Here is a 22982-nt window from a genome sequence, read left to right as displayed (position 1 = left end):
TGCGGCCGAGCCATGTAATAGCCCCTGCCCTCCCCGGTGACAGAGTCGTAGTCCCGGAGGTGGCCGCTGGCCGGGCCGTGTCCCGCGGGAGCTCCTGCACAGGCATCCCCGCACTTCTCCTTGCCGCCAGCATCCAGGCGTGGCGTTACGTGTGGCTGTCACTCGGATCCAGAGCCCTTACATCCTTGAAATACCATGGGGTTTAGTAAGCGGGTTGTCTGTTGCTCCTGTGTTTATTGGAACGAGCGTAGGAACAGATACTTATTTAGGAAGTCAGCGCTGAAGGTGCCATAGCTGCTACGGATGCCTGCGATGTTCTAAGTTAGATGGGAGTTTAAAATCCGTGTTTGTTCAGCGGCTCTAAAGTTTTAGCAGCAGAGTCTTTTTAAATGTTGTGTTAATGAAAATGTGCAGTGTTGAGGAGTGATAAACTTGGTTGGATAAACTAGCACAGAAGAAAACAGCTGAATAAACTTAGTACTGGTGTATTACAGTAAAAACTTCTTCAAACATTATTACATTACTAAAATATACTAGGTCTTGTTGTCCACTAGTTGGTAATGTCCAAGCAAAAAGATTGCAAAATGCTAGTTTTCTAGCTTGATTATTTTGTGTGTGTTTTTGTTTCACTGGGTAGAAATAGTGGACAAAGGTGACATCTGTTTTGTTGATTGTATTCTCTGATGACCCACCAAGGAATAGGAGAAAACAATCATCCCTTTAAGGGTACTATTTGTGGTAGTAGTCATAAACCCAGTAAAACTCATAAGAAGACTTAAAAAAAAAATCGGACAGGTGGAGTGAGAATATGAGAGTAGAAGCTGACAATATGAGGAGCTAATGGGAGAAAGCTGTGATTTATCAGTAACGTAGCTGGTACTAGGGCACAGCTAGAATGCAGCCTAAAATTCATCTTCAGCTACAGTACAATGGGCCTGAGTTTATATAGCGGAGTGGGAAATTGTGTGCTGCTGTCATGATCCATCTGCAGATGTGGCAGTTAGTCCCAGAGGCTGGGATGGCCAGGAAGGCCTTGCTGTCCTGCAGCAGACCAGGACTGCTGCAGCTGCCAGGCTTGCTGGGGCAGCTGCGTGCCCGCGTCCCTCCCCAGCACTGGCAGCACTGTGCTCCTGGAGAGTCCAGGGCACTTGCCTGGTTTGTGGCTGAAAGCACACTTGGAAATTACCATCATTAATCAAGTGTAAACCTTGGAGGCAGTTGACAGCTGGAAAACTGGTTAAAAAAACTGGAGGCTGATACCAACTGAAAACAAGCTCTTTAGCAAGTAGAGTCTACTCGGACATCTTAATGTGCACATATTAAATGGAAAACAAGATTGGAATGCAGGAGTCCTAAGATGTGAGTTTAATGTTTTTTTCTTTAATAGATGAGGATTCATAGTGTTCTTTACTTTAATGTTAATACTAGCACCATTGTAGCAACTTCAGACCTATCTTAAGTGCATGAAACCTAGTATAAACCTGATTTTGACATATTTCAGATGTACTGTTATCTCCCAATCTAATTGCCTAAATGTGCCAGTGTGTAGAGTTTTTATATCTATATTGAAGAAGCAGAAAAACCTATAGCCCAGCACATTAAATAAGTACATATCAGCAACACAAAATAAAGCAGTTTGAAATGCTGTAGAACAAGGTGGTTTCACTTTCATGGAAACCCTAATAATTATGTTGGTTAATGTTATAATACTTGTGTCTTGCTTTACAGTTGAAACAAGTACATTGCCCAGCACCAAGTTAATTCACTCTATGTGACTTCTTTCTGATTTTATAAATTCAGAGTCAGGTGTTTATGCTGGGGCCTCACAGGAGGAACTGCCTGCCTTTAGAGAGCAGGGGATGATGTGGGGCAGGTGGGGCAACCTGTGGGAGTTGTTCTGGATGGCTTGGCAGGGAACAGCCCATTCAAGGGCTCCGCCTGGAGGTTGGCTTATCTGGGAGAGGCTTGGGAACTCTTGGTGATGCAAGAGTGAATGAGGTCTGGGCACTTCTCTGTCATGATGTAAGTTGTTTGCATAACATTCTCCTCCTTTTTGGCATGGATGCAGGTGACAGAGCCAGGCTGCTCCTTAGGGGTGAAACTTGCTTGAAAATGGAAAACATGGTCTATTATTTATGGCTATTGCAGCAGTGCCTTGTAGGCCTGCTGGATGCAGGGCTTCCTTCTGGAGCTGCTGCACAGATACGTAGCAGAAAGTCTTTTGTTCCAAAAGTTTTGGAGCTTGGATCGATGGGGCGGGGGGGCTGAGGAGGAGATGGTGTGCATGAGCTGTGTGATGGATGCACTCATGGCAGTTTCACCAGCTGGGGGATGAGTGAGGTGAGCCTTCGTATAGTTTTGAAATCTCCTTCTCTAGCAGACCTGTTCTTGATCAAACAATAGTTAGTGACTGAAAGTGTTTTGAAGAAATGTGGTTTCTGTTAACGAATTTTGAAATGTTTGTGTGAAAGCTTCATGTGGAGTTTAATGTATTTGCTACAAAGTGAGTTTTCTAGTCAGTGAAAGGCTGGAAGGGGTCGACTAAAATGTGATGCCATTCTGGCTGGCTTTGATTTATCTGCACAATGCAAACAGCAAGCTGGCCTGCTCTGTTCCTACACCCGCATGTTGTTTGAGAGATTAATTGATCATTCCTGTTCTGAATATGTTTTCTGAGACTGTATAAATAGAAATCTTGTACAGTGGGTCATTTTGGTAGGTATTTAATGGATTAAGCCTCTCTTGATCCTTTGCACTGTCTTCTCATGAACTGTCACGGGTCTTTTTGGTGGTTTGTCTTTTAACATTCACATACATCCAAACCCAGATTTTGAGTCTCTGCTTTGTGAGTTTTAATTATAATTTAATTCTCAAAGCCTAGTGAATGGAATATTGATGCTGAATTAAACTTTATTTTCGAACTACACTACACTTTCACCTCAAATCTAAATTTCTGTTGGTCTGCAAATGAAGTTTTATTGCCTGGTTCTGGAAGTACCATGGCATTTTCCCTGAGAGGTTTAGGGATTTGCTACCAAGGCTGATCTCTTAATTGACACTTTTTTTTTTTTTTTTTGAGATACAGTTCAAAGCAGGGTTTTTTCCCCAAAGTTTTGGGAAGAGTGACTCCAAGGAGAGAGCTGAGATTTTAATATACTGTATTATTATTTTCTTTGTTTCTTTTGTTTTCTTTGTTTTTATTCTTGTAATGTCAGGTTGTCTTGAGTAGATTAGCTTTTTATCCTTTCTGATCTTGAAATCCTGTTAATTATTAGGAGAGACAGACTAAATGAGGATCGATTTAAGAAACAAAAGCAAGGATGCCAAGAAGATACTTAACTAAATGTAGAATACCCTCTTTCTACCTACCTGCCAAAGAGGCTCATTACAGTCCTTAAAATGACCATTGTGCTGTCATCACTGAATTTCTTGGGACAAATAGTTCTTTCTCCATTCCCAAGATAGCTGCTCAAAGGTGCAGGTCTGCAGGGAAGTTGCATCTGTTTGCAGGGGATGACTGGATAAAAAACATATTCTAGATGTAAGGGCTTGAAAGTGAATTTTGACTTGCTAGAGGAATAGATACTAAAGCAGGTGACAGCAATCTGTATCAGGAAACTCAAAAAAAATAATAGTCTCTACTTACATTAAAAAAAATCCTATCTGTGCAAATCTTGAAGGGAGAAGAGCCTTGTGGTTAACAAGTACATTCTTTATATCTGAGGAGAAGCACATGCACTTGTGCATAAAGAGGTTCAGAGAACGCGTGATCTCACAGAATAATCCCCAGTCTGGGAGAGCTGGGTCTGCCGCGCTTCCCGTGCAGCTGGGGCCGAGGGGTGCGCGCTCCCAGCCCGGCACGGTGGATCACGGGCTGGGGGGATCGGCATGTCAGGGTAGCCTCGTAGGGGTGATGGGATGGTGAGGAAACAGCAGCTTGGTTCCCAGTTCTGAGTTCTGTAGTGGTTTGGAAATGTGAGCCTCTGTCAAGATAAAAGCTCGTTTGTTAGTTGGAGGACCAAAGTGCTGTCTTGTGATATACATGTGCTGCTGTGCTGTGCCCTTGCTACGCTTCTTCCCTTTCTCAGGATTCTTGGAGGAGTTCTTTACAATCTACATCTTAGATTGTGTGTTTCTGAACCCTAAGTTTGGGGGCAACACCTCCGAAGCATTATTCCTGTTTTTAGAGGGATGGTACCACTCTGCAACCTCTCTGATCTCCTTTGTCCTGGCAGAGCTGATTATATTCAACAGGCCTCCAGCAGAATGTTGTGTTCTCTTCAACTTCAAATGAGTTAAATTTTATATTCACTCTGAAGTCCATCTGTTAACTCTCTGAACCTTTCTTCCTTACTCCTGTTCTCCATTGTTCCTTTTAAACTTGCCAGTTTTGCTTGTCTTCTGCCCTCCTATTGTCTTGTGCATTAGAAAAGTGTTTGCAAAGTAAAGATACAGTATTTGAAGGCAATGGTCAAAATAACCAATAGATAACTAGTCTCTTATCACTGAGAAGTATATTGGTTTTTCCATCTGACTAGTTTGCTGCATGTTCAATCCCTGACTGGCACAGGGCTTTTGTCAGCAGAAGGAAAGCCTCATAGGTTCAGAGTTTTGTAGATTTTTTTTTTCAGTAACAATACTACTCTGTTCATTTTCTTGTTTTCAGTCATTTATTTTTAGAATTTAAAACATTGCTTAATATGACTTTCAAAAACCTGACTCCTAAACAAACTAGTGATCAAAACAATAAAGAATGCCATATGGCGCCTACCACTCTTGACACTGTTATATTTCTGAAGAGTATATTCTGTATTATTAATAACATTCAATGAAGCTCTTAGTGTGGGAAAATATTTACTGAAATTACTATGAAATACACTTTTCATAGTGTTCTAACTCAGGATGTTCTAGTCAGAATAGCAGGAGTGGATCTTTTGGATTATGCAATTGCAATGTGTTAGAAGATGGATGCTGAAGCTGATACAAATTATGGAGGGGGAGAGAATATGCAGCAACTGAAGTGTTTAAAGATTAACAGTATCATAATTTGTTATGCACTCGCTATTCATACAACATATGAAATTGAAATTCCACTTCAAGAGAAAAGAGAAACAAAATTAATACTAATTGCTCTAAAAGCCTTCAGTATTATTTATATAAAACCAGATGGTTCAGAGCTCATATACAGGAATAAACTTATTTAAATGAGGATGATTTCAAGCCATACTTACAAAGAAGTTGTCCTAAAATATCCACGTGGTTAAAATGTGAGTTCTGTCTTGTCATGTCTGGGGAACTGGAAATCTATTCTTCAGAAATAAATGCTGTAAAGCTCTGATGCAGCAAGCCAGCAAGTTGCTGTAAACAGATGAGCATATACTGAAAGCTCAGTTACATCCCTTTGATGTAAGTGGGGCCCTGCACAAGATTTGGAGTCTTTGTTGTCAAAGAAAGAAGGCATAAAGAAAATAAGAGCACAGATGATGACTGATCTAATTTACTCATTAGAAGGGCTTGTTTTATGGATATAGAAATGAGCAAAAACCCCACAGTTCTTCCACTTGTCAGGTGGATGTGGTTAGCTGAAACAAAGATTGCAGAAGCTCACTGGACAGCTGTTGGGTTTTGGTTCATGTGGCTTTTGATGGTAACAGGTAAGGGCAAGAAAATATGCTTTCACATTTGACTGTTCTAACAACTTAATCAGGACTGTCTAATCTTTTGACAGTTGAAATACTTTTTTTAAAATTTAATTGGATTGTCTCTGAAGAAACTGGAGGAAAAAACTTAAATCTCTGTGTATATGCTGGCATGGTTTTCATTTACTTTTGACCTTGAATACATGAATATTTAAGGTTCCAAGATTTGTGTGTAGCCTTTTCTCCCTAAGTGAAACCAGAGAGCCTCATAAATAGTATCCCATAGAAATGACACTTAAGGGTGAAAAACACAGACAAACCTTATGAGTGTTTGGGATTTTAATGATGGTATTTTTAGACATGTCTTTCACTGAACTGTGTAAGGTTTAGATTATTCTCGTGAACTGTTGTTCTTAGAAATATCCATGGCTTGTTGTCAGCTGTTACATATATGTTGAATCAATAGGGAACAATTAATTTAACATACTAGTGAATGTTAGGCTCTTCTCTCTTATTAGCCTTTGTCAGTATTAAATAATCCATTCCAAATCCATTGTCAGTATTAAATAATGATGAATTATAAGGAATTAATTTAAAGGCACTGGATATACTGTTGCATGACTAATTCTAAGGGGATGATATTGTGCTTTCACATGAGTAATGAAAGACTTATTTCATTGTCCTCTTCTACTTGGAATAAAGTACAGAACTGCAAACAAATAGTTATCATAGAATAATATAATATCCTGAGTTGGAAGGAGTTCAGTAGGATCATCCTGTCCAACTTCAAATTCCTTGAGCAGGTCAAGATCATAAATGGAGTGCTCTTCGAGAAATTTCAGGTTCTTCTGGTTCTTCTTTCAAATATTGCTCCTTGAAAAAGTTCCTCTGTGATAGTAATACTAATCCAAACAGCAAAGGATTACAAAACCAAAATATAAAAAATGTTTAACTTTCTCACAATGAACATGAGCTAATCTTACTAGGTTAAATTTAAAGATACCAATAGAGCAAAAACAGTTTTTAATAATGATTTGGAGCTGATAGCCTGCTGGCAGATCTGGTTTTTATTCTTTGAAAAAGATGCTTTTCTTAGCTAGGCTAGTTTATTGGAATAGGTTGTTTTTAAATGTGAAAGCTGGTCAGTCACTCCAAGTCTAAGGAGTGTTTATTTTTTAGTGTTGTTTATCAATTTTGCAGACGCTTCTGCAGAAGATAAGTGCAGGCAGCTGCAGTGCTGTTACCTCCCAGTCCACCTCTTTTCAATTTCAGAATTGGACTTGAAGATACCTTTATAGGGCCTGTCTCTGTTTCTTTGCTCCCAGGTCTTTGATGTCTTTGAGATTGTTATTCTAATTTTGGTCTTAAAGCCCCATCCTAATTCCCACCTCTTCCCATTCAGTGTAGAAGCTCAAGCCTCCCATCAATTTCTGCTGTAGTTGTGGAGTGCTTTGAAAAATGTGTTTCGAGAGGAGACTGATGAGCCTTCTGGAGGCTATCATGAGGCTTTGGATAATAATTTGCTTTGATGATCAAAATAACCCGGATATACGTGGCTGCATTGCTTAATTACAAAATCACAACAATCCTTTGGCATAGGAAGGAATACTGGAAATAAAGCAGTTAGCCTTGGGGGAGAAAAGCCAACTTGAAAGAAGAGACTTGCAAATTCTAGCACTGAATTGCCGCAGTAACTCTGAATGTATAAGTTATTTTCCCTCCTAAACATGAAATATGTTTTATTGCACAATATAAAAGCTGATGTTGGGCGAACTTCACAGAATTGGTCATAAAACACATTTTTATTGATGCTACCATGTACCACTAGTCTAGACAAACGGCTTTCCCCACCCTGAATACTGCATTTATTGCTCAGGAATATTACTTACAAGAAAGAAGCTGCCTTTGTCCTTGATGGCTGGCATTGCAGGTCTGCTCCCCTGTGGTACCTTAACCACCTTATGTTTTATTTGTTCACAGGGTAGCCCTAGTTCCTTGAGAGTCCACCAGATACTGGATGCTTATGGTAAACCATGGCAGCTGATGATAAGGTGGCCATTCTAACCGATGATGAAGAAGAACAGAAGAGAAAGTATGTGCTTGCTGATCCTTTCAATGGCATTTCCAAGGATCAAGACTTGCCCCCCAATAATGAATCCCCTTCAACAGAGACAACCACTGCCCCAGATGAAGAGCTGGATTGGTTGGAAAAGCACTGTGTCAAAATAAACAACGATCTTCTCATCTCAAAGGTCTTTTATTTTTTCTTCTATTCTGCATATGGCTCTCTCTACCCCTTGCTGCCCGTGTACTACAAGCAGCTGGGTATGACACCCAGCCAGAGCGGACTTCTGGTGGGCATCAGGTACTTTATTGAGTTTTGCAGTGCTCCCTTCTGGGGAGTGGTGGCAGATCGCTTCAAGAAAGGCAAGATTGTCCTCCTGTTTTCGCTTTTATGCTGGGTTTTGTTCAACCTGGGCATTGGATTTGTGAGACCAGCCACCTTAAGATGTGTACCAAAGGGCCTTCCCCCTGCACATCCCACCAATGCAAGCAGCCTTTTAACAACAATTCTGCAAAACACCTCGATGTCTTCTCCACTAACCACAGTGAGTGCTGCATCCCCGAAAGTTCGTGGGAGGAGAGACCTGGTCACTTCCAGTCCAGTCACTTTGGAAACAACAGGGACACCTAATCCCGAAATAACATTCCTGGTACCTACGCAGAGCAATGATGAGGATTTTACCTTGGAAAACAGTACCCATTTGATTTTGCAAAGCACCACCACTAGCCCAGCCTCACTAGGGAACACAACTCTGAGCACCACCCCAGCTTCCATCAGCACAAAGCCAATGCCTTCTGACCAAACTGTGCTCGTTTATGATCAACAAGAAGTAGAGGCCATCTTTCTACTCATTCTGCTGGTTGTCATAATAGGAGAATTTTTCAGTGCTTCCTCTGTTACCATTGTGGACACCATAACTCTGCAGTACCTCGGCAAACACAGGGACCGCTATGGATTGCAGCGTATGTGGGGGTCTCTGGGCTGGGGGCTGGCCATGCTCTCTGTGGGAATTGGCATTGACTATACTCACACAGAAGTTGCCATTGAAGGTCAAGGATGTAAGGCTCCAGAGTACAAGAACTACAGGATCGTTTTCATTGTTTTTGGTGTCCTCATGACAATGGCATTAATTGTGGCCACCCAGTTTCGATTTCATTACGCGCACTTCAAGCAAGATGAAAATAAGAGAAAAGAGGTAGAGATCTCACAGGTGGACAGAAATGCCTCCAATGAATCTTCAGATAACACTCCTACCAGTATGAGTCAGTCACAGTCTTTCAGTTTTTGGGACTTAATTAAACTGCTGTGCAGTATCCAATATGGCTCCGTGCTCTTCGTGGCCTGGTTCATGGGGTTTGGATATGGCTTTGTGTTCACCTTTCTGTACTGGCACTTGGAAGACCTGAATGGCACCACCACTCTCTTTGGAGTTTGTTCTGTGCTCAGTCACGTGTCTGAGCTGACTGCCTACTTCTTCAGCCACAAACTCATTGAATTGGTTGGTCACATCAGGTAAGATGGCAGCAATCATTAAAGAGCTGTACAAAAAATGGTGACTCTCAGGCTCAGCCCTTGTGCTACAAAGTGAAACTCAAGCTAATTTTTTTTTTTAAATTCATGCTCAATTATGTGGCTCACATGATGGATTTTTTTTTTGTTGTTATTTTAAGAGTTGGTTGAAAATGCTCTGAAATGCTTGCTTTGCATTTGAGTTGCATGTTAGTATGTGCTTTATGCCTGGCACCATAACCTTTTGCAGATGGTTCCAGAAGATACCCTTGTTCCCTGATGCATCACTCTGTTAGAGATCTTTACAGATTGCCACCCACTCAAGGGTTGTCTGTTTTGACATCCAAATGCCATTAGTTTTTCAGTTTTTTTCCTGTGAGTAGCAGCATTCTGCAAACCCACTTTAGCCTAGGTCCCCTTGCAGGGCAGTTCGTGGCCCCCATGGTAGCCTGGAAAGGTGTCAGCTGCAGGCTGAGAGGGGAGAAGCTGAGCTGAGGAAGCGAGGTGAGCACCTCCTGTGTACATGGCCTCGTAATCAGACTCTGGGTGTTGGCAGAATGAGGTTGCAGCCTGGCAGTGTCACTTACTAGTTCAGGGCTTGCTCTCCTCCTTGAGTTGCAGCAGCGTGTGTCAGCTATGAAGTGGGATGGCTGCAGGGCTTGTCCTGTTGTTTTTGCCTTGCGTAAGTGAAAGCGACTGCTTCCAGCGTATTAGTGAACATTGCTTTCCAGTCAATTCACTAAATTGACTTAATAGCCACATATTCTAAATCCCTCTACTGCTCTTTTAAAAAAGCACAGGGGAGGAAAGATGGGGAAAACCTGAGTTAATGAAGCTGCAAAGGTGGTTTTTTTTGTATTTACTCAGGTATTCTGTCCATTTAAGTTCAGAGCTGTGTGTTGTTAGCATCATATCCTTTCCAAATGCCCAGTTTATAATCATACAGTCATTGAGATGTAAGTATTTTTTGCACTTTTCTTTTTGTATATTCTGTTCTAAGGTTTTGCTCTTTGTTTTGCTTTTATTGGGATAAATATTTTTATTCATTTGCCCTCTACTAAAAATGTTCGAGATGTTTAACACAATAATTTGAGAGATTACTTAAAAGATGGAGTTCTTTCTTACTTGAAACTGAGGAGGATCTCTTTACTTAGAATCAGTCTTAATCTCTGAATTTGACAATAATTAGTAAGAGAAAATGACACCTTGCATGCAGAGCCTGGAGGAAGGATATGGTGATGGAGGAGTGGTGAGAACAGATCACAGTCTTCATAGCTAAAGATAGCTTGGGTATGCTCTTTCATTGTATATTATAGAACAAAATTCAGACTTAGACTTCGACTAAAGAATGAAAACCAGAAGAGTGGTAGGATTGTGAATAAGATGAAATAGAAGGGATGGGAGCATTGGCCAGTGAAAAGAAGGATGATATATGGGATTAGCCCCCCCCCTTTTTTTTTTTTTTTTGGCACTGCTAAGCGTGTGAAGCCAAGATTGGCTCAAGATTAAATTGTTTAAACACTAGTCCCTGTTTGCTATGAAACACCATTCTGCATACCTACACCTGGGAAATGCACATTAGTCGTATTTTAGTGTTATTTAATGCTTACTTGTGTTTAGTCATCACAGTTTGAGATGACTCTTCCTGGTTGCCTGCTGTCTTGTACTTTCTGAACTCTGTGTGTTAGAGGAAGCAAGCTTTTTTTTTCTTCCCTAAAGAAAGAAGGATAGGAGTTCATAGCTCATCTTCTTTGATAGTTCTGTATATGTGTTGTCTGCTGCCTTCTAGTGCAGATAATAATTTTCCTATTAGGAATAAAATTCCAGTAGCCTCCAACTCCATATCCTTAGCCAGAAGCATTTGGTTAGATATTTTATCTGTTTTTAATAGATCAAAATTCCTTTCTTCTGGGTTGTTGAACTTCTAGATGTAGACATACTTTCTGCAGTATTTGAATACTTATCATTGAATTTTTCTTTCTGTGCTGAGTGTTTGAAGACAGGCATAAGTACCAGAATTGCATGCATTGTCACAGTAGCAGGAAAAAATGCTATTTAATGTCCTTTGTAGAACTGCAAGAAAACAGGCTTTACCCTATCAGACAGAAGCTCAGTTTCCCTTTTCAAGTCTTAAAAATCTTTGTTTCTACCATTGTATGTGGTGGCATATAAAATCCTTGCAACAGTTTGAAACCTCTTAGGTTTTCACAATTTTTTAAAACTAATGCTCAAATTATTGTCCAAGCGTTTTATGCATGACCATATTAAATACCTGCTGATTAAAATGCCCAATTTATAACTTCATTAGCTCTACTATTCATACACGTGTGCAGTGCACGTGTGCTTCTAGTGTTTCTTTGAGAGGATATTAGGAAGAAACTCTTCCCTGTGTGGGTGGTGAGGCTCTGGCACATGTTGCCCAGAGAAGCTGTGGCTGCCCCATCCCTGGAAGTGTTCAAGACCAGGCTGGATGAGGCTTTGAACAACCTGGCCTAATGAATGGTGTCCCTGCCTGTGGCAGAGGGGCTGGAACTAGATGATCTTCAAGGTCCCTTCCAATCCAAACCATCCTATGATATTATGACAAAAAAAGTGTACAAAACTGGTTATGAAATATTTAGACCCCACCTGGTGTAGAAGCGCTCAAAACTGCTAGTCACTTAAGAAGATGATGTCAAGCTCTGAAAATAACTTCCTACTTGAGGTTAAGCTAGAATGTGTTTGTCTGACCACAGTTCCAGCTTGTGAGTTTTTATGGGAAGCAGAGACTGGTAGTCATGGCTGTAAACAGCTTAAACTCCTTGTCACAAATATAGATTCAGTGCTTTGAATGTTTAACCTGTGAATTGAGTGTGGTGTCTCTGCGGGTGCTGCATATAGGGTTCATAAGGAACATCTGTTCACATTTTCCATTTAGGTCTGATAAGGAGCCTAAGTGATTATTATAAATGCATTTTTGAAAATACTCTGTAAATACACAGAAGTTTTTGTGTGACGTCCCCCTCCAAAACCATATTTATAGAAATCTTCATAAACTGTAATTTACCTAAAACTCTGTACATACATTCTAACAAATTAAGAGGTAGAACCTGACTAAACAGCTCTTAAACTCCAAATCCAAATCTTTCTGCAAATGTAATATGTTGGAAAAACACAGGTAGGTGAGTGGTTAGTGATGATGGAAGAGCTCTGAAGCAGCAGGAGGTCACATTTCTAGTCTGGCTGTGCTAGGGAACAGCTGAGATTGGAAGACAGTTCTTGGTGAACAGACAAAGTTTTTGCTAGACAAAAGTGAAATTAAGCTGGCTAGAACTCATCCTAAACAGAGAGGTGCATCTGTACTGCTGCTGAGGGAAAACAAAGGTACATGGTGAGGCCATTCCTTTGTATTCCTGAGCATACGCATCAGCCTGGGCTTTTTTAGTAGGAGAATGAAGACAGGAGCCTGCAGACCTTGTGAGTTTGGTTACCTTTTGAGGCTAATGTGTCCTAATAGATTTCAGAAATGTGGTTGTACATAAGAACTACATTAAGTTGTGGCTATGAAAGGAACCAAATTATTTGTTTGGAACAGAAGGCATTAATTAAAGGATGAGATGAAATTTAAGATTCACAACACAAAGAACAAGTTTGTTCTCATTATTGTATAACAGTGAACTTTTTCGTGGCTTCCCATGTTTTCTTCCTTGAATGCTTGGGCTTGTGTTGTCTGAAGGCAGCTTAAACCAGCTATTTATGGACCTTACATGTATCTGGAAGCAGCACAGCTTGATTTGATCTACGACTGGGGGGGGCAGCTTCCTGCCGGCTTGCCCTACTTGTTGAAAGTAAATTCATGTTGTTGTGAAATGCTCAGGCCTTTTTTGATATCACTGACATGATAAAAACTCTAGTACTGGATTTTTCACTGTCAGCATGTGTATTTGGAGACCTCAAATGTTGACAAGATGCTGTGGTTTAGTGATGGCGTCTCACTCTAGATTTTCCAGTGGCTCTGTACCATTTAATTAATTCTTGGTGTGCATTTGTAGAAAAACTAGCTAAAAAAGCAGCACAAAGACTAAAGAGCTCTTTCACAAGGTCAGTGCTTCACCTTAATTATCAATTACATTTTTTTCACTTAAGCCAAACCAGGGTTCAAACAACAAGCCCTATTTGGACAATAAATTATCCTTGTCCCTGTAAAAAATCTTTAAAGGTTGCACTAGCACCCTTTCTCAAGCTGTAAACATGTTTTCAATTAAGCCTTTGTTTCCCAAGATCCGTCTAAAAATAAGAGGAAGATAGCTGGATGAATGAGCACCCCAGAGGGAAGCTGTGCTAAATCTAAAAAATGGAAGGGAAGAGTCATCAGGTTAAATGTGCACTGGGAAATGCACTTTACAAATAGTCTTTGTATTTCATTGTTTAAAAGCTGTTGTAAGAGCTTTTTTTTTTTCTCTCTTTAAATTCTGAGATGCAGCATCTGCTGCTTTTCAACAGGATGGCTAAGTTTTATCCTGAGGCATGTTGTTATAAACCATATTGCTTCTGTGGGATGTGTTTTAGAGTAGTTCTGAGCAGTTTGCAGATACTGGGACTATAAACTTATATTAATTGGGTTAAAATTAATTCCTTTAATTCAAACCTGCTCCAGGCTTTCATTGAAATGGCAGAATGAATCTCTGGATGATTAGAAAAGCAGGTTGTTTGGAAAGGATGTTGAATGCACTCAGAAATTCTCTCTCTGAACAATCCCGTTTAGAGTGTGGCATAGAACTACCGAGCTCAATTAAAAGATCAGTTGGTTTGCTGTCTCTTTGATTTATTTTTTTTTTCTATTAGGATTTTGATTGTGTTGAATAGGCAAGAGGAGAGCTTATGTTTGGGTGTAGGACTTGAAGGGTATATTTTGTGTTAAGCAAATGCTTTAGCTGCCAAACAATATGCATGCAAATAACTTCTAAATCAGTAAGCTGTATTACAACATACCAGCAAGGGAAAGTGCAGACTATCCTGATTTCTCCTTTCTTGATTTCCTTTAGAGTGCTTTATATCGGCCTTGCCTGTAACACAGCACGATACATCTACATCTCGTATCTGGAAAATGCCTGGACTGTTCTTCCGATGGAAGTACTTCAAGGTAAGACCTTCCAGCACAAGATCAGGTGCTTCAAGTGAGCTATGATTAAGTAAAAAATCTGGTATTTCTCTAATTTTTTACCACAAATACCCCAGACAATGCAGGTTCATAAAACACATAAAGCATTAGTGTTTATCCTGGGAAATATTTGACGTCAAAAGGGTGGGTGTGCATTTGATTGTGCACAGTTCTCTGTTTATTCAAACAGAACTGTGTGAGACCAACACACCCTTTAAATAAACAAAGAGACAGAAGCATGAGCTTATAAGGGTACACACCTACTGCAAATCCTGTTTGGTGATAAATGTGAACTTCATTAAATGCCAGAGGTTGCGGTCCTTGAAAGGATGCTGCAAAAAACCTCCAAACATAGCCTGGGTCATTCTGTCTCTGTTAAAATATTTCAGTTTTTCAGTTCCATCAGTACTTTTAGATTATAGAATTTTTGTTTTAATAGCTAGAGCAGAAGTTCTCTCAATAGCTTTCTCAATGCTAAGAGAACTTCTTTAAGAGACATGGCCTTTCACAAACTTATTTACAAGGACAAAGGTGTGGTCTATTGACAAGTAACTTGAGTCCTGTTTTCAAATCCTGTTGTAGAAGTCTGTAAGAACTTCATTGCAGTGTTAAAGAATACATTGTTCTAGCTTAGTTTTTATGACCTTTTTTTGTTACTTTGTGGTGAGTACCACTTCTCAAAACCATGAAATAGTGGAATTGTTTTACTTTATATTTCTTCAATATTTGAAGAATACAATTTTTGACCATCTCTTTAAAGACATCTCTTTTTTTTTTTTGTTTTGTTTTATATAATATTTAGAATTTTTTCCACCGATTGTACTTAGAAATTTCTATGTATAGCATAACTTGAATTTAAATTAACTTTTTCTACTATACTTACAGAAGTCTTTGTAAGGTAGACTTTGAGTTACAAAATGCCATTAGGGAGCACTGTGTGGTTCTCTACATACACACAGAGAGATCCATTTGTGTCCTGGCTCCTTAACGTTCTGAGCTAACAAAACCAGTTTACCATACTGTAATTGCCACAACAGCAAGCTTCTGAATTTCGTTATTAAAAAACCCCCCAAACCACAACTATTGAATTGGTGCTTCATTGTTCACACCAAGTGTTAAAATAGGAACATGTTAAAAAGAACCTGAAGAATGAGTATGTGTTATTCTCTCTTGCTCAAACATGTAGGGAAAAAAATGATGAATACAAAGCTTCGGATGTTGCCTTTTAGGTAATCCTGTTTTAAAGCTCTCCCATATCAAAATATAGGAAGAAACCCTTGTGGTTTAACCTACACAGCCATAAGTTTGTGCCTGGAAGTATCCTATAATTCATGGCTGAAAAAGAAGTTTCTTGTACTTTGAATGTGGTTTTTATTCTGCTGAAATTTCCATATGAATTGCACAATACGTAGATTTGCCTTTACATACAGGAAGAGTATACAGCACACAAATCCTGAGTAATTGAGATTTGAACAAAAAATTAAGGACCTTCAAAATAATACTTTGTCATAAATATATCTGCCAGATGTTACCATATTTAGCCACTGCTGAATCACGGGCTCCTTGGTTAATCTGGCTATTTGCAGTTATTTATAGTCAGCAGTGAGAGAGCTAAACCCAAACCAAACCCACACACAGCTCCCCCACCCAGTCCCCAGGTCTCTGTGTTCTGCGTGCTCTTTTCAGCCTGCATCAGACGTCATTTGTTGGTCCCTGATGTCCATGGGTGCCCTGTGTGTGTCTAACCACTGCCTCTGCATTTGTAGGATTCCAGTCATCTCATTCAGTGTTGCCAAATGGGGGATCAAGGTTATCTTTTTAGAAGTACTGCTGACTTCCCCCCACCTCCTTTATTCATTCCCTTCCTGCTCTTACCAGTTTTCATCTTTTCTAGAGTTGTTGTTTTTTTCTGCAGCAGTTCCAAGTCCTGTTTCTTTGAGCTCTGCTTTCTCTCCTACATAACCACTTAGTGGTAGTAAGAAGTGATACCTTAATGAAATTTGGTGAGGTGGAAGCTCTTATTTTTAAGTGAGCTTGTTGACAGGGAAGCAAGAGTTGTAGCTGTTTTCTCTATGTAAGGATTAGAAGTATTGAAAACCAAAAAAGGAGTAGATTGTGTACCATATGTGGGCACCATGTGAGGCATTAAGTGGACGGGTCTTTGAAACCCCTCAGTGAAGTCCTTGCTCTAATTGTGCAGAACTTTTTTCCAGGAAGCTGTCACTTTCTATGTAAACTCCAGCTTCATCAGCTCGAGGGATTTTAAGGCTAACAAAACTTTTCATTGCCTTCTGTAAAAAAATTATTTTTCTGTTGAATGTGTTTTCTGCAATACAAGTAGGATTATCCCCATGTGCTGTTGCTGAAGGGCATGGAGACCTTTCTGGAAGATGACTCTGCAGACTGCATCAATTGATTGTAATAAGAACCACGCTGTGTTCCAGCTGCTGTTTGTAGATGGGATGAGGACAGCTCTCATTGCATTGCACTCTCAAAGGAGTAAATGAAGAGATTTAAACTCACTTCTCAATCCAAAGTTTTCAACCACTGTGCTGTATTGACTTGCACAGGCAATGTATGAAAATAAGAACTAAGGCTGAGTCTGTAATAACTGAAGATTTCAAGACATCCTTGTAAAGCATATAGATCTATATATATTGCACACAAGCAATCTTGTTCATTTGGCACTTAGCAGATAAAGTTTTGCTATGCTAGTTAGCTGCAATTTATTGTTCCAGGGCACTGGTCCAGGTTCTCTGATAACAGCTATGCTAGCTCACCAATTTGCATTGGATATTTTTTCTAAATTACAAAACTATCTTGTTAACCTGAAAATGAGCTGTTTTAACTTGGCAGTTACTCAGCAAACTCCAAAACAAGTACTATTCTAAGTGTCTCCTACTGATGTTCCAGCAACACAGTTATATCTAGAGAGCAAAAGAGTTTGGCCTTTTGCTGACAATAATTATAATACATATTTCTCTTGAAATAAATTTGGATCCCCAAATCTTCAGCTCATGGTTTATGTATAAAATATCCTAAATTCACTAAAATTACAAGCATCACTCTAGGATTGCTGCACTTGTTAGAACTGTTGTGCAGATGATGAAATGGTGGTTAGTGGTTCTAGCAAATAATGTCACAATATATATAGTGAGCAACTTCTTTTAAAAAGAATTGTGGTTAGCAGTAACAGTAATCCAGACCAGACTTCTTATGTAAGTTGTGGAAAAAACTGTTTCCAATAATGACTGTTGTATAAATAATTACAATAAAAATCACATTAATAATGTACACATACTAAAATAAAAGGGCTGTGCCTTTAAAAGCAAGTGTAGTGAGCTGATTTAAAGATATGGATTTGTTTTCAGAGAAGCTGAGAACACTGTGTTCTAGTGGGGCTTTCACTGCTAAAGATGAAAGCATCCAAGAACCTGTTGGTTAAGTTATGGCCTTTTGTGTTCAAACTCAGTTCAAATAATTTCTGATGTGTTTTTTATTTGCCTGGCTTTAAGAATTGACTTGCTCCTAACAGCCAATAAAACTCCATGTTTTATGTTAATTGATGTACTTTTTAAACCAAAACCACTTTACCTATTTTAAATTAGCTCTGCTTTGTTTTTGGGACAGCTCTTAGTTGCTATTTGCAATGCATCCATGGATCTTCATTAAAGAAAGCAGAGACTCAGTGAGTTTTAAAACTCTTAAGCTTTTTGCATAGAAAATCTGTGAGTTTTAAAGCCTTTAACTATAAATGGTAAGGTAATACAGACTCATTTTAATGCAAGCTTTTTGTTTTTCAATACCGTGATGTACTAATACCAAAACCTTGAGAGAGAGATACATACACATATATATGTGTAATACCCAAAGCTTGAGGAGTTTTGGGTTTGATTTTGAGTAAATTTGACCTGGACAGCCTGGTGGACATCTAACATCTGTATACCTGCACTATATCAATTTCATATAGTGCTATTTCTTATTTTACCCAAGCAAAATCCACATTATTCCATATATTATGAAAATGTATTTTCTTGCTCTTAGGAGTCTTCAGCCTAAATGCCTAAGTCATTGTTGATTGTCCAACTGTTCATTACTAAGTCAAATGTAGAGGACAGAAACATGTTGACTGAATCATCAGTTGTGCCAATATTTGTTTAAAACTGAGGCAATAGAGCTTAGGCACTGGTAAACTGTGATGACTATTTTTAATACCTCTGAAATAAGGAAAAAAAATTTCCCACTCAATCTGAGGGTGGCAAAATAGTTCAGGCTTATTTAATGTGTGATAAACTACAAAACTGTTTTGTTTTTCTAACTTCTCCACAACCCTGCCTTTTCCTGTCCTGTTCTTCCCCACTCCACACAGGCCCCCAGGCAGATGTTCCAAGGCGAGGGCTCCACCTGCAGCCAGCCTCCCACACTGAGGGTCATGTGCTGGCTGTCCCTTAGCTCTCCTGCAGGAGGAAAAAGTGTTCCCACCCCCAATCTGCTGGGCATGTGCTGGATAGACCCTTGCACAGTCTCTGCTGGGGGCTGGGGCTCCATGGGGCCGTGGTTGGTGGCACTGAGGACTGGTGCTGTCATTGGGCCATGGTTGGTGGTACTGAGGACTGGTGCTGTCATTGGGCCATGGTTGGTGGTACTGAGGACTGGTGCTGTCATTGGGCCATGGTTGGTGGTACTGAGGACTGGGGCTGTCATTGGGCTGTGGTTAATGGCACTGAGGACTGGGGCTGTCATTGGGCTGTGATTGGTGGCACTGAGGACTGGGGCTGTCATTGGGCCATGGCTGGTGGCACTGAGGACTGGGGCTGTCATTGGGCTGTGATTGGTGGCACTGAGGACTGGGGCTGTCATTGGGCCATGGTTGGTGGCACTGAGGACTGGGGCTGTCATTGGGCCATGGTTAATGGCACTGAGGACTGGGGCTGTCATTGGGCCATGGTTAATGGCACTGAGGACTGGGGCTGTCATTGGGCCATGGTTGGTGGCACTGAGGACTGGGGCTGTCATTGGGCCATGGCTGGTGGCACTGAGGACTGGGGCTGTCATTGGGCCATGGTTAATGGCACTGAGGACTGGGGCTGTCATCGGGCCATGGTTAATGGTACTGAGGACTGGGGCTGTCATTGGGCCATGGTTGGTGGCACTGAGGACTGGGGCTGTCATTGGGCTGTGGTTAATGGCACTGAGGACTGGGGCTGTCATTGGGCTGTGGTTGGTGGCACTGAGGACTGGGGCTGTCATTGGGCTGTGGTTGGTGGCACTGAGGACTGGGGCTGTCATTGGGCCATGGTTGATGGCACTGAGCACTGGGGCTGTCATTGGGCTGTGGTTGGTGGCACTGAGGACTGGGGCTGTCATTGGGCTGTGGTTAATGGCACTGAGGACTGGGGCTGTCATTGGGCTGTGGTTGGTGGTACTGAGGACTGGGGCTGTCATTGGGCTGTGGTTAATGGCACTGAGGACTGGGGCTGTCATTGGGCCATGGTTGGTGGCACTGAGGACTGGGGCTGTCATTGGGCTGTGATTGGTGGTACTGAGGACTGGGGCTGTCATTGGGCTGTGGTTGGTGGCACTGAGGACTGGGGCTGTCATTGGGCCATGGCTGGTGGCACTGAGGACTGGGGCTGTCATTGGGCTGTGGTTGGTGGCACTGAGGACTGGGGCTGTCATTGGGCTGTGGTTAATGGCACTGAGGACTGGGGCTGTCATTGGGCTGTGATTGGTGGCACTGAGCACTGGGGCTGCTGTGGGGCAGCTGTTGGCAATGAGGACTGCTGATGGGGTTGATGGCAGTGAGGACAGCTGCTGCAGGAGCGGGTGAAGCGGCAGCAGCACCCACACAGGGTGCAGGCACAGGGCAGGATGCAGCCACAGCAGGAGGGAGGCACACTGACTCTGCCTCTCAACAGCAGCCATGGAAAGTGATGTCTTTGGCCTACCCTGAGGAGCTTGTGTGCTTTTCTCATCTGGACCATTCCTTGCTAAGAGCAGAGTGTGTTGGTGTTGAGTTCAGGAAGAGTTTGCTGGGAGGTGCTGGGTTTTTGCAGGGAGTGAGAAGGGCAGGAGGGGGTTAATTCTTGCCTCTGAAATGGCATGGATACCTCTCATATTGTTGGAATCTTACTATCTTTGTGCTGCCTTCACTGTGGTGGTAAGGAGACTGCTGAGAGGCATCAATGCTTTAATTGCCTGCAGTTTGTGAAATTGGGACTGTATTCCAAAGGCTCTGGGTCACTACGAAGGCACAAGGAGTCTGGCAGAGAGACTTGTGTCCCTAGGGACTGTGTCTTCAGAAGAGAAGTGAGGTCATCTTAGAGGGAGAAAGAGCTTTGGAGAGGCTCTGCAGAAGGAATTGTCCTGTCTCTCTGTGGCTTGGTTGCCAGTATCACATTACCAAAAGCCGATTTGTACTTCCCAGACATTTGTCACTGGAGGGTTTTTGTTGTTTTTCTCTCCATGTGCTCCAGCTGGTAAGTGAGTTGCTCAGATGTGTTGGCACCCTGTGCCCTGGTGCTCCTGATGATGTCTGGTCTCTGCAGGTGTCACACATGCAGCTATCTGGGCAGCCTGCATCTCGTACCTCAGCGCGGCCGTGCCTCCGGAGCTGAGAACGTCGGCACAGGGAATACTGCAAGGTCTCCACTTGGGGCTGGGCAGAGGATGCGGAGCCATGGTTGGAGGGGTTTTGGTCAATTATTTCGGTAAGGAAAAGTAATATTGAAAATTTTAATTTTATTTATTCTGGTTTTACCAAACTGTCAGCTTTAAACTTGTTTATGCTGTAGGTATTGTTATACATTAAAGAGTTGTACATTTTGTATACAGGATCATAGAACTTCTCAGGCTGGGGAGGGCCCTGAGATCTCCAGTCCAGGCCCCTGGTCAAAGCAAGGTCAGCACTGCATTCAGACCAAATTGCTCATGGTTTTCTTCTGTCAGTGTTCCAGATTGATTCAATATGTTACACCCAGATATTTTCATTATTGTGTCGAATACCTAACCTCATCTGTTAGGTAAATGAATCCTTTGTGAGAGAATAGGTTGATACTATAAAGACTCTCGGTGAACAAATGAGAATCTAATTACTTGCTTAAAAATCCTTTACAAAACCTGTTGAAGAAGTGATGGGGGAGGAAAATGTAATGAAACAATCTAATAAGAATCTACATGGGCAATATATAGCCAAGAAGTACATAATGCTGATTCATTTTATTTTATTAAGTAAGTAGGTTCTTAATTTAGGAAAAAAAAATCTCATTACAGGTCCTGCTGCCACATTCAGAGGAATAGGGATGGCTTGTTTAGTGATTCTGCTTCTGTTTGCACTGATCCAGTGGATGTTGGTTCCTGATGAAGAAGAAGGTAAATGTTCATGTCACAGAGACACTATACAATTAGAAGTAGTGAAAAAAAGTTCTCTCTGTAGCTGCTCCTGCAGCTTTACTTTTGTATGTTTGGTGTCTTAACTTGGATTTTGACAAGACAGTTTGTTTTCAAGTGGGAAGTTTTTGTCCTGAGCAGTGAAGAAATTGAAGTGGTATGCTGCTGCATGAAGGGCAGCATTGAGTTCTTGAGTGTCCATAGAAGGAAAACATGATCTATTTTGCTGCCTGTATGTCCCCTTAGTTCTGAGAATCCCTTAGGTTAGTCTTCACAGCTGTAGTGAGTCATTTCAGTTGCATCAGTTCTTTAAGGTCACCTCAGTCCCACTTTGTGCTCTCATATTCTGCCAGTCGAAGCCACCTGCTAGAAACTGTAAAGGTGGCTTCAGAGGACACAAAATTTTATAGATTTTTTTTTTTATAACCTGAGATATCTCCCCTCTGGGAGAACTTGAACTCTTTAATCTCTATCTTTATCAATATAAAGGCTAACCAGAAAATAAATTCTTGGAGCAAAGTTAGGGGTTTACCCTGAATATATTTCTTACAAAGACAGTAAAACTCTGGCTAACTGTGAAAAGTCATGAATTTTTGATCTGCTTTTTACCCAAGTACTTTCCCATATGAGTTTGAGTACGAAATGAAAGTTAGTTTTCTTTAGCTGGAATATTAAATTAACTAGTTATCCAGCTGCCTGTACTGAAGTGTTCAAATATGTATTTTGCTAGTATTTTCTTCACCTGTGTTCAAATGATAATGGCAAAGACTGGAAAGGTGAAAAGGTTATTTGCTGCTTCAGTTTCCCATCAGCATTCAGTTAATTACACATGAATCTACAAAAGGCCAGTTTGTTCATAGTGACCTTATTCTCTTTGTTTCTGTCTTTGGTTTTCATTTAATGCACACTACCCATTTTAACAGTGTGCATGTTAATTTAAAGCATGACAGTAATTAAGCTGCTTTCAAGCAGACCAGTTGGATGAGTAAATGAAGCATGTGGTCAAGTGTGTGCAGGATTAGTCTCTTCGTTTATTCACTCCTTGAGAACATCTAGCCCTTGCTTAAAATATCCAGTACTATCTAGGAGTTCTAAACCAAATGTAATTTTATAATTTTGAAAGAAAATCTTTTAAATCTGTGAAATATTTTCTTTGGAAATTTTTTTTTCAAAGTTTACAGAATGTGTTTTTTACAGAGAGGACATAGCTATTACTGAAAATATCCCCCAGTTACTAAAA

At 40.9% G+C, this 22982-nt stretch overlaps 1 protein-coding gene across 7 annotated transcripts in view; it reads left to right on the top strand.

Moving 5' to 3' along the window:
- MFSD6 (major facilitator superfamily domain containing 6) overlaps positions 1-22982 on the top strand; it is a 46077-nt gene that overhangs the window by 17696 nt on the left and 5399 nt on the right. For 5 of the 7 annotated variants that reach the window (XM_068196347.1, XM_068196348.1, XM_068196345.1 and 2 more), the window contains 4 exons: positions 7620-9216; positions 14238-14335; positions 20902-21063; positions 21626-21724. In XM_068196347.1, coding sequence (XP_068052448.1) covers positions 7673-9216; positions 14238-14335; positions 20902-21063; positions 21626-21724 — 1903 coding nt within the window. In that variant the 5' untranslated portion in view covers positions 7620-7672. Of the gene's footprint in view, positions 1-1863; positions 2023-2318; positions 2341-7619; positions 9217-14237; positions 14336-20901; positions 21064-21625; positions 21725-22982 lie in introns of those variants that run through there. The other 2 variants (XM_068196346.1, XM_068196349.1) reach the window with 2 other exon arrangements.

The sequence above is a fragment of the Anomalospiza imberbis genome, chromosome 7, assembly GCF_031753505.1.
Source record: "Anomalospiza imberbis isolate Cuckoo-Finch-1a 21T00152 chromosome 7, ASM3175350v1, whole genome shotgun sequence".
NCBI lineage: Eukaryota > Metazoa > Chordata > Aves > Passeriformes > Viduidae > Anomalospiza > Anomalospiza imberbis.
This window is presented reverse-complemented; position numbering and strand designations above follow the sequence as displayed.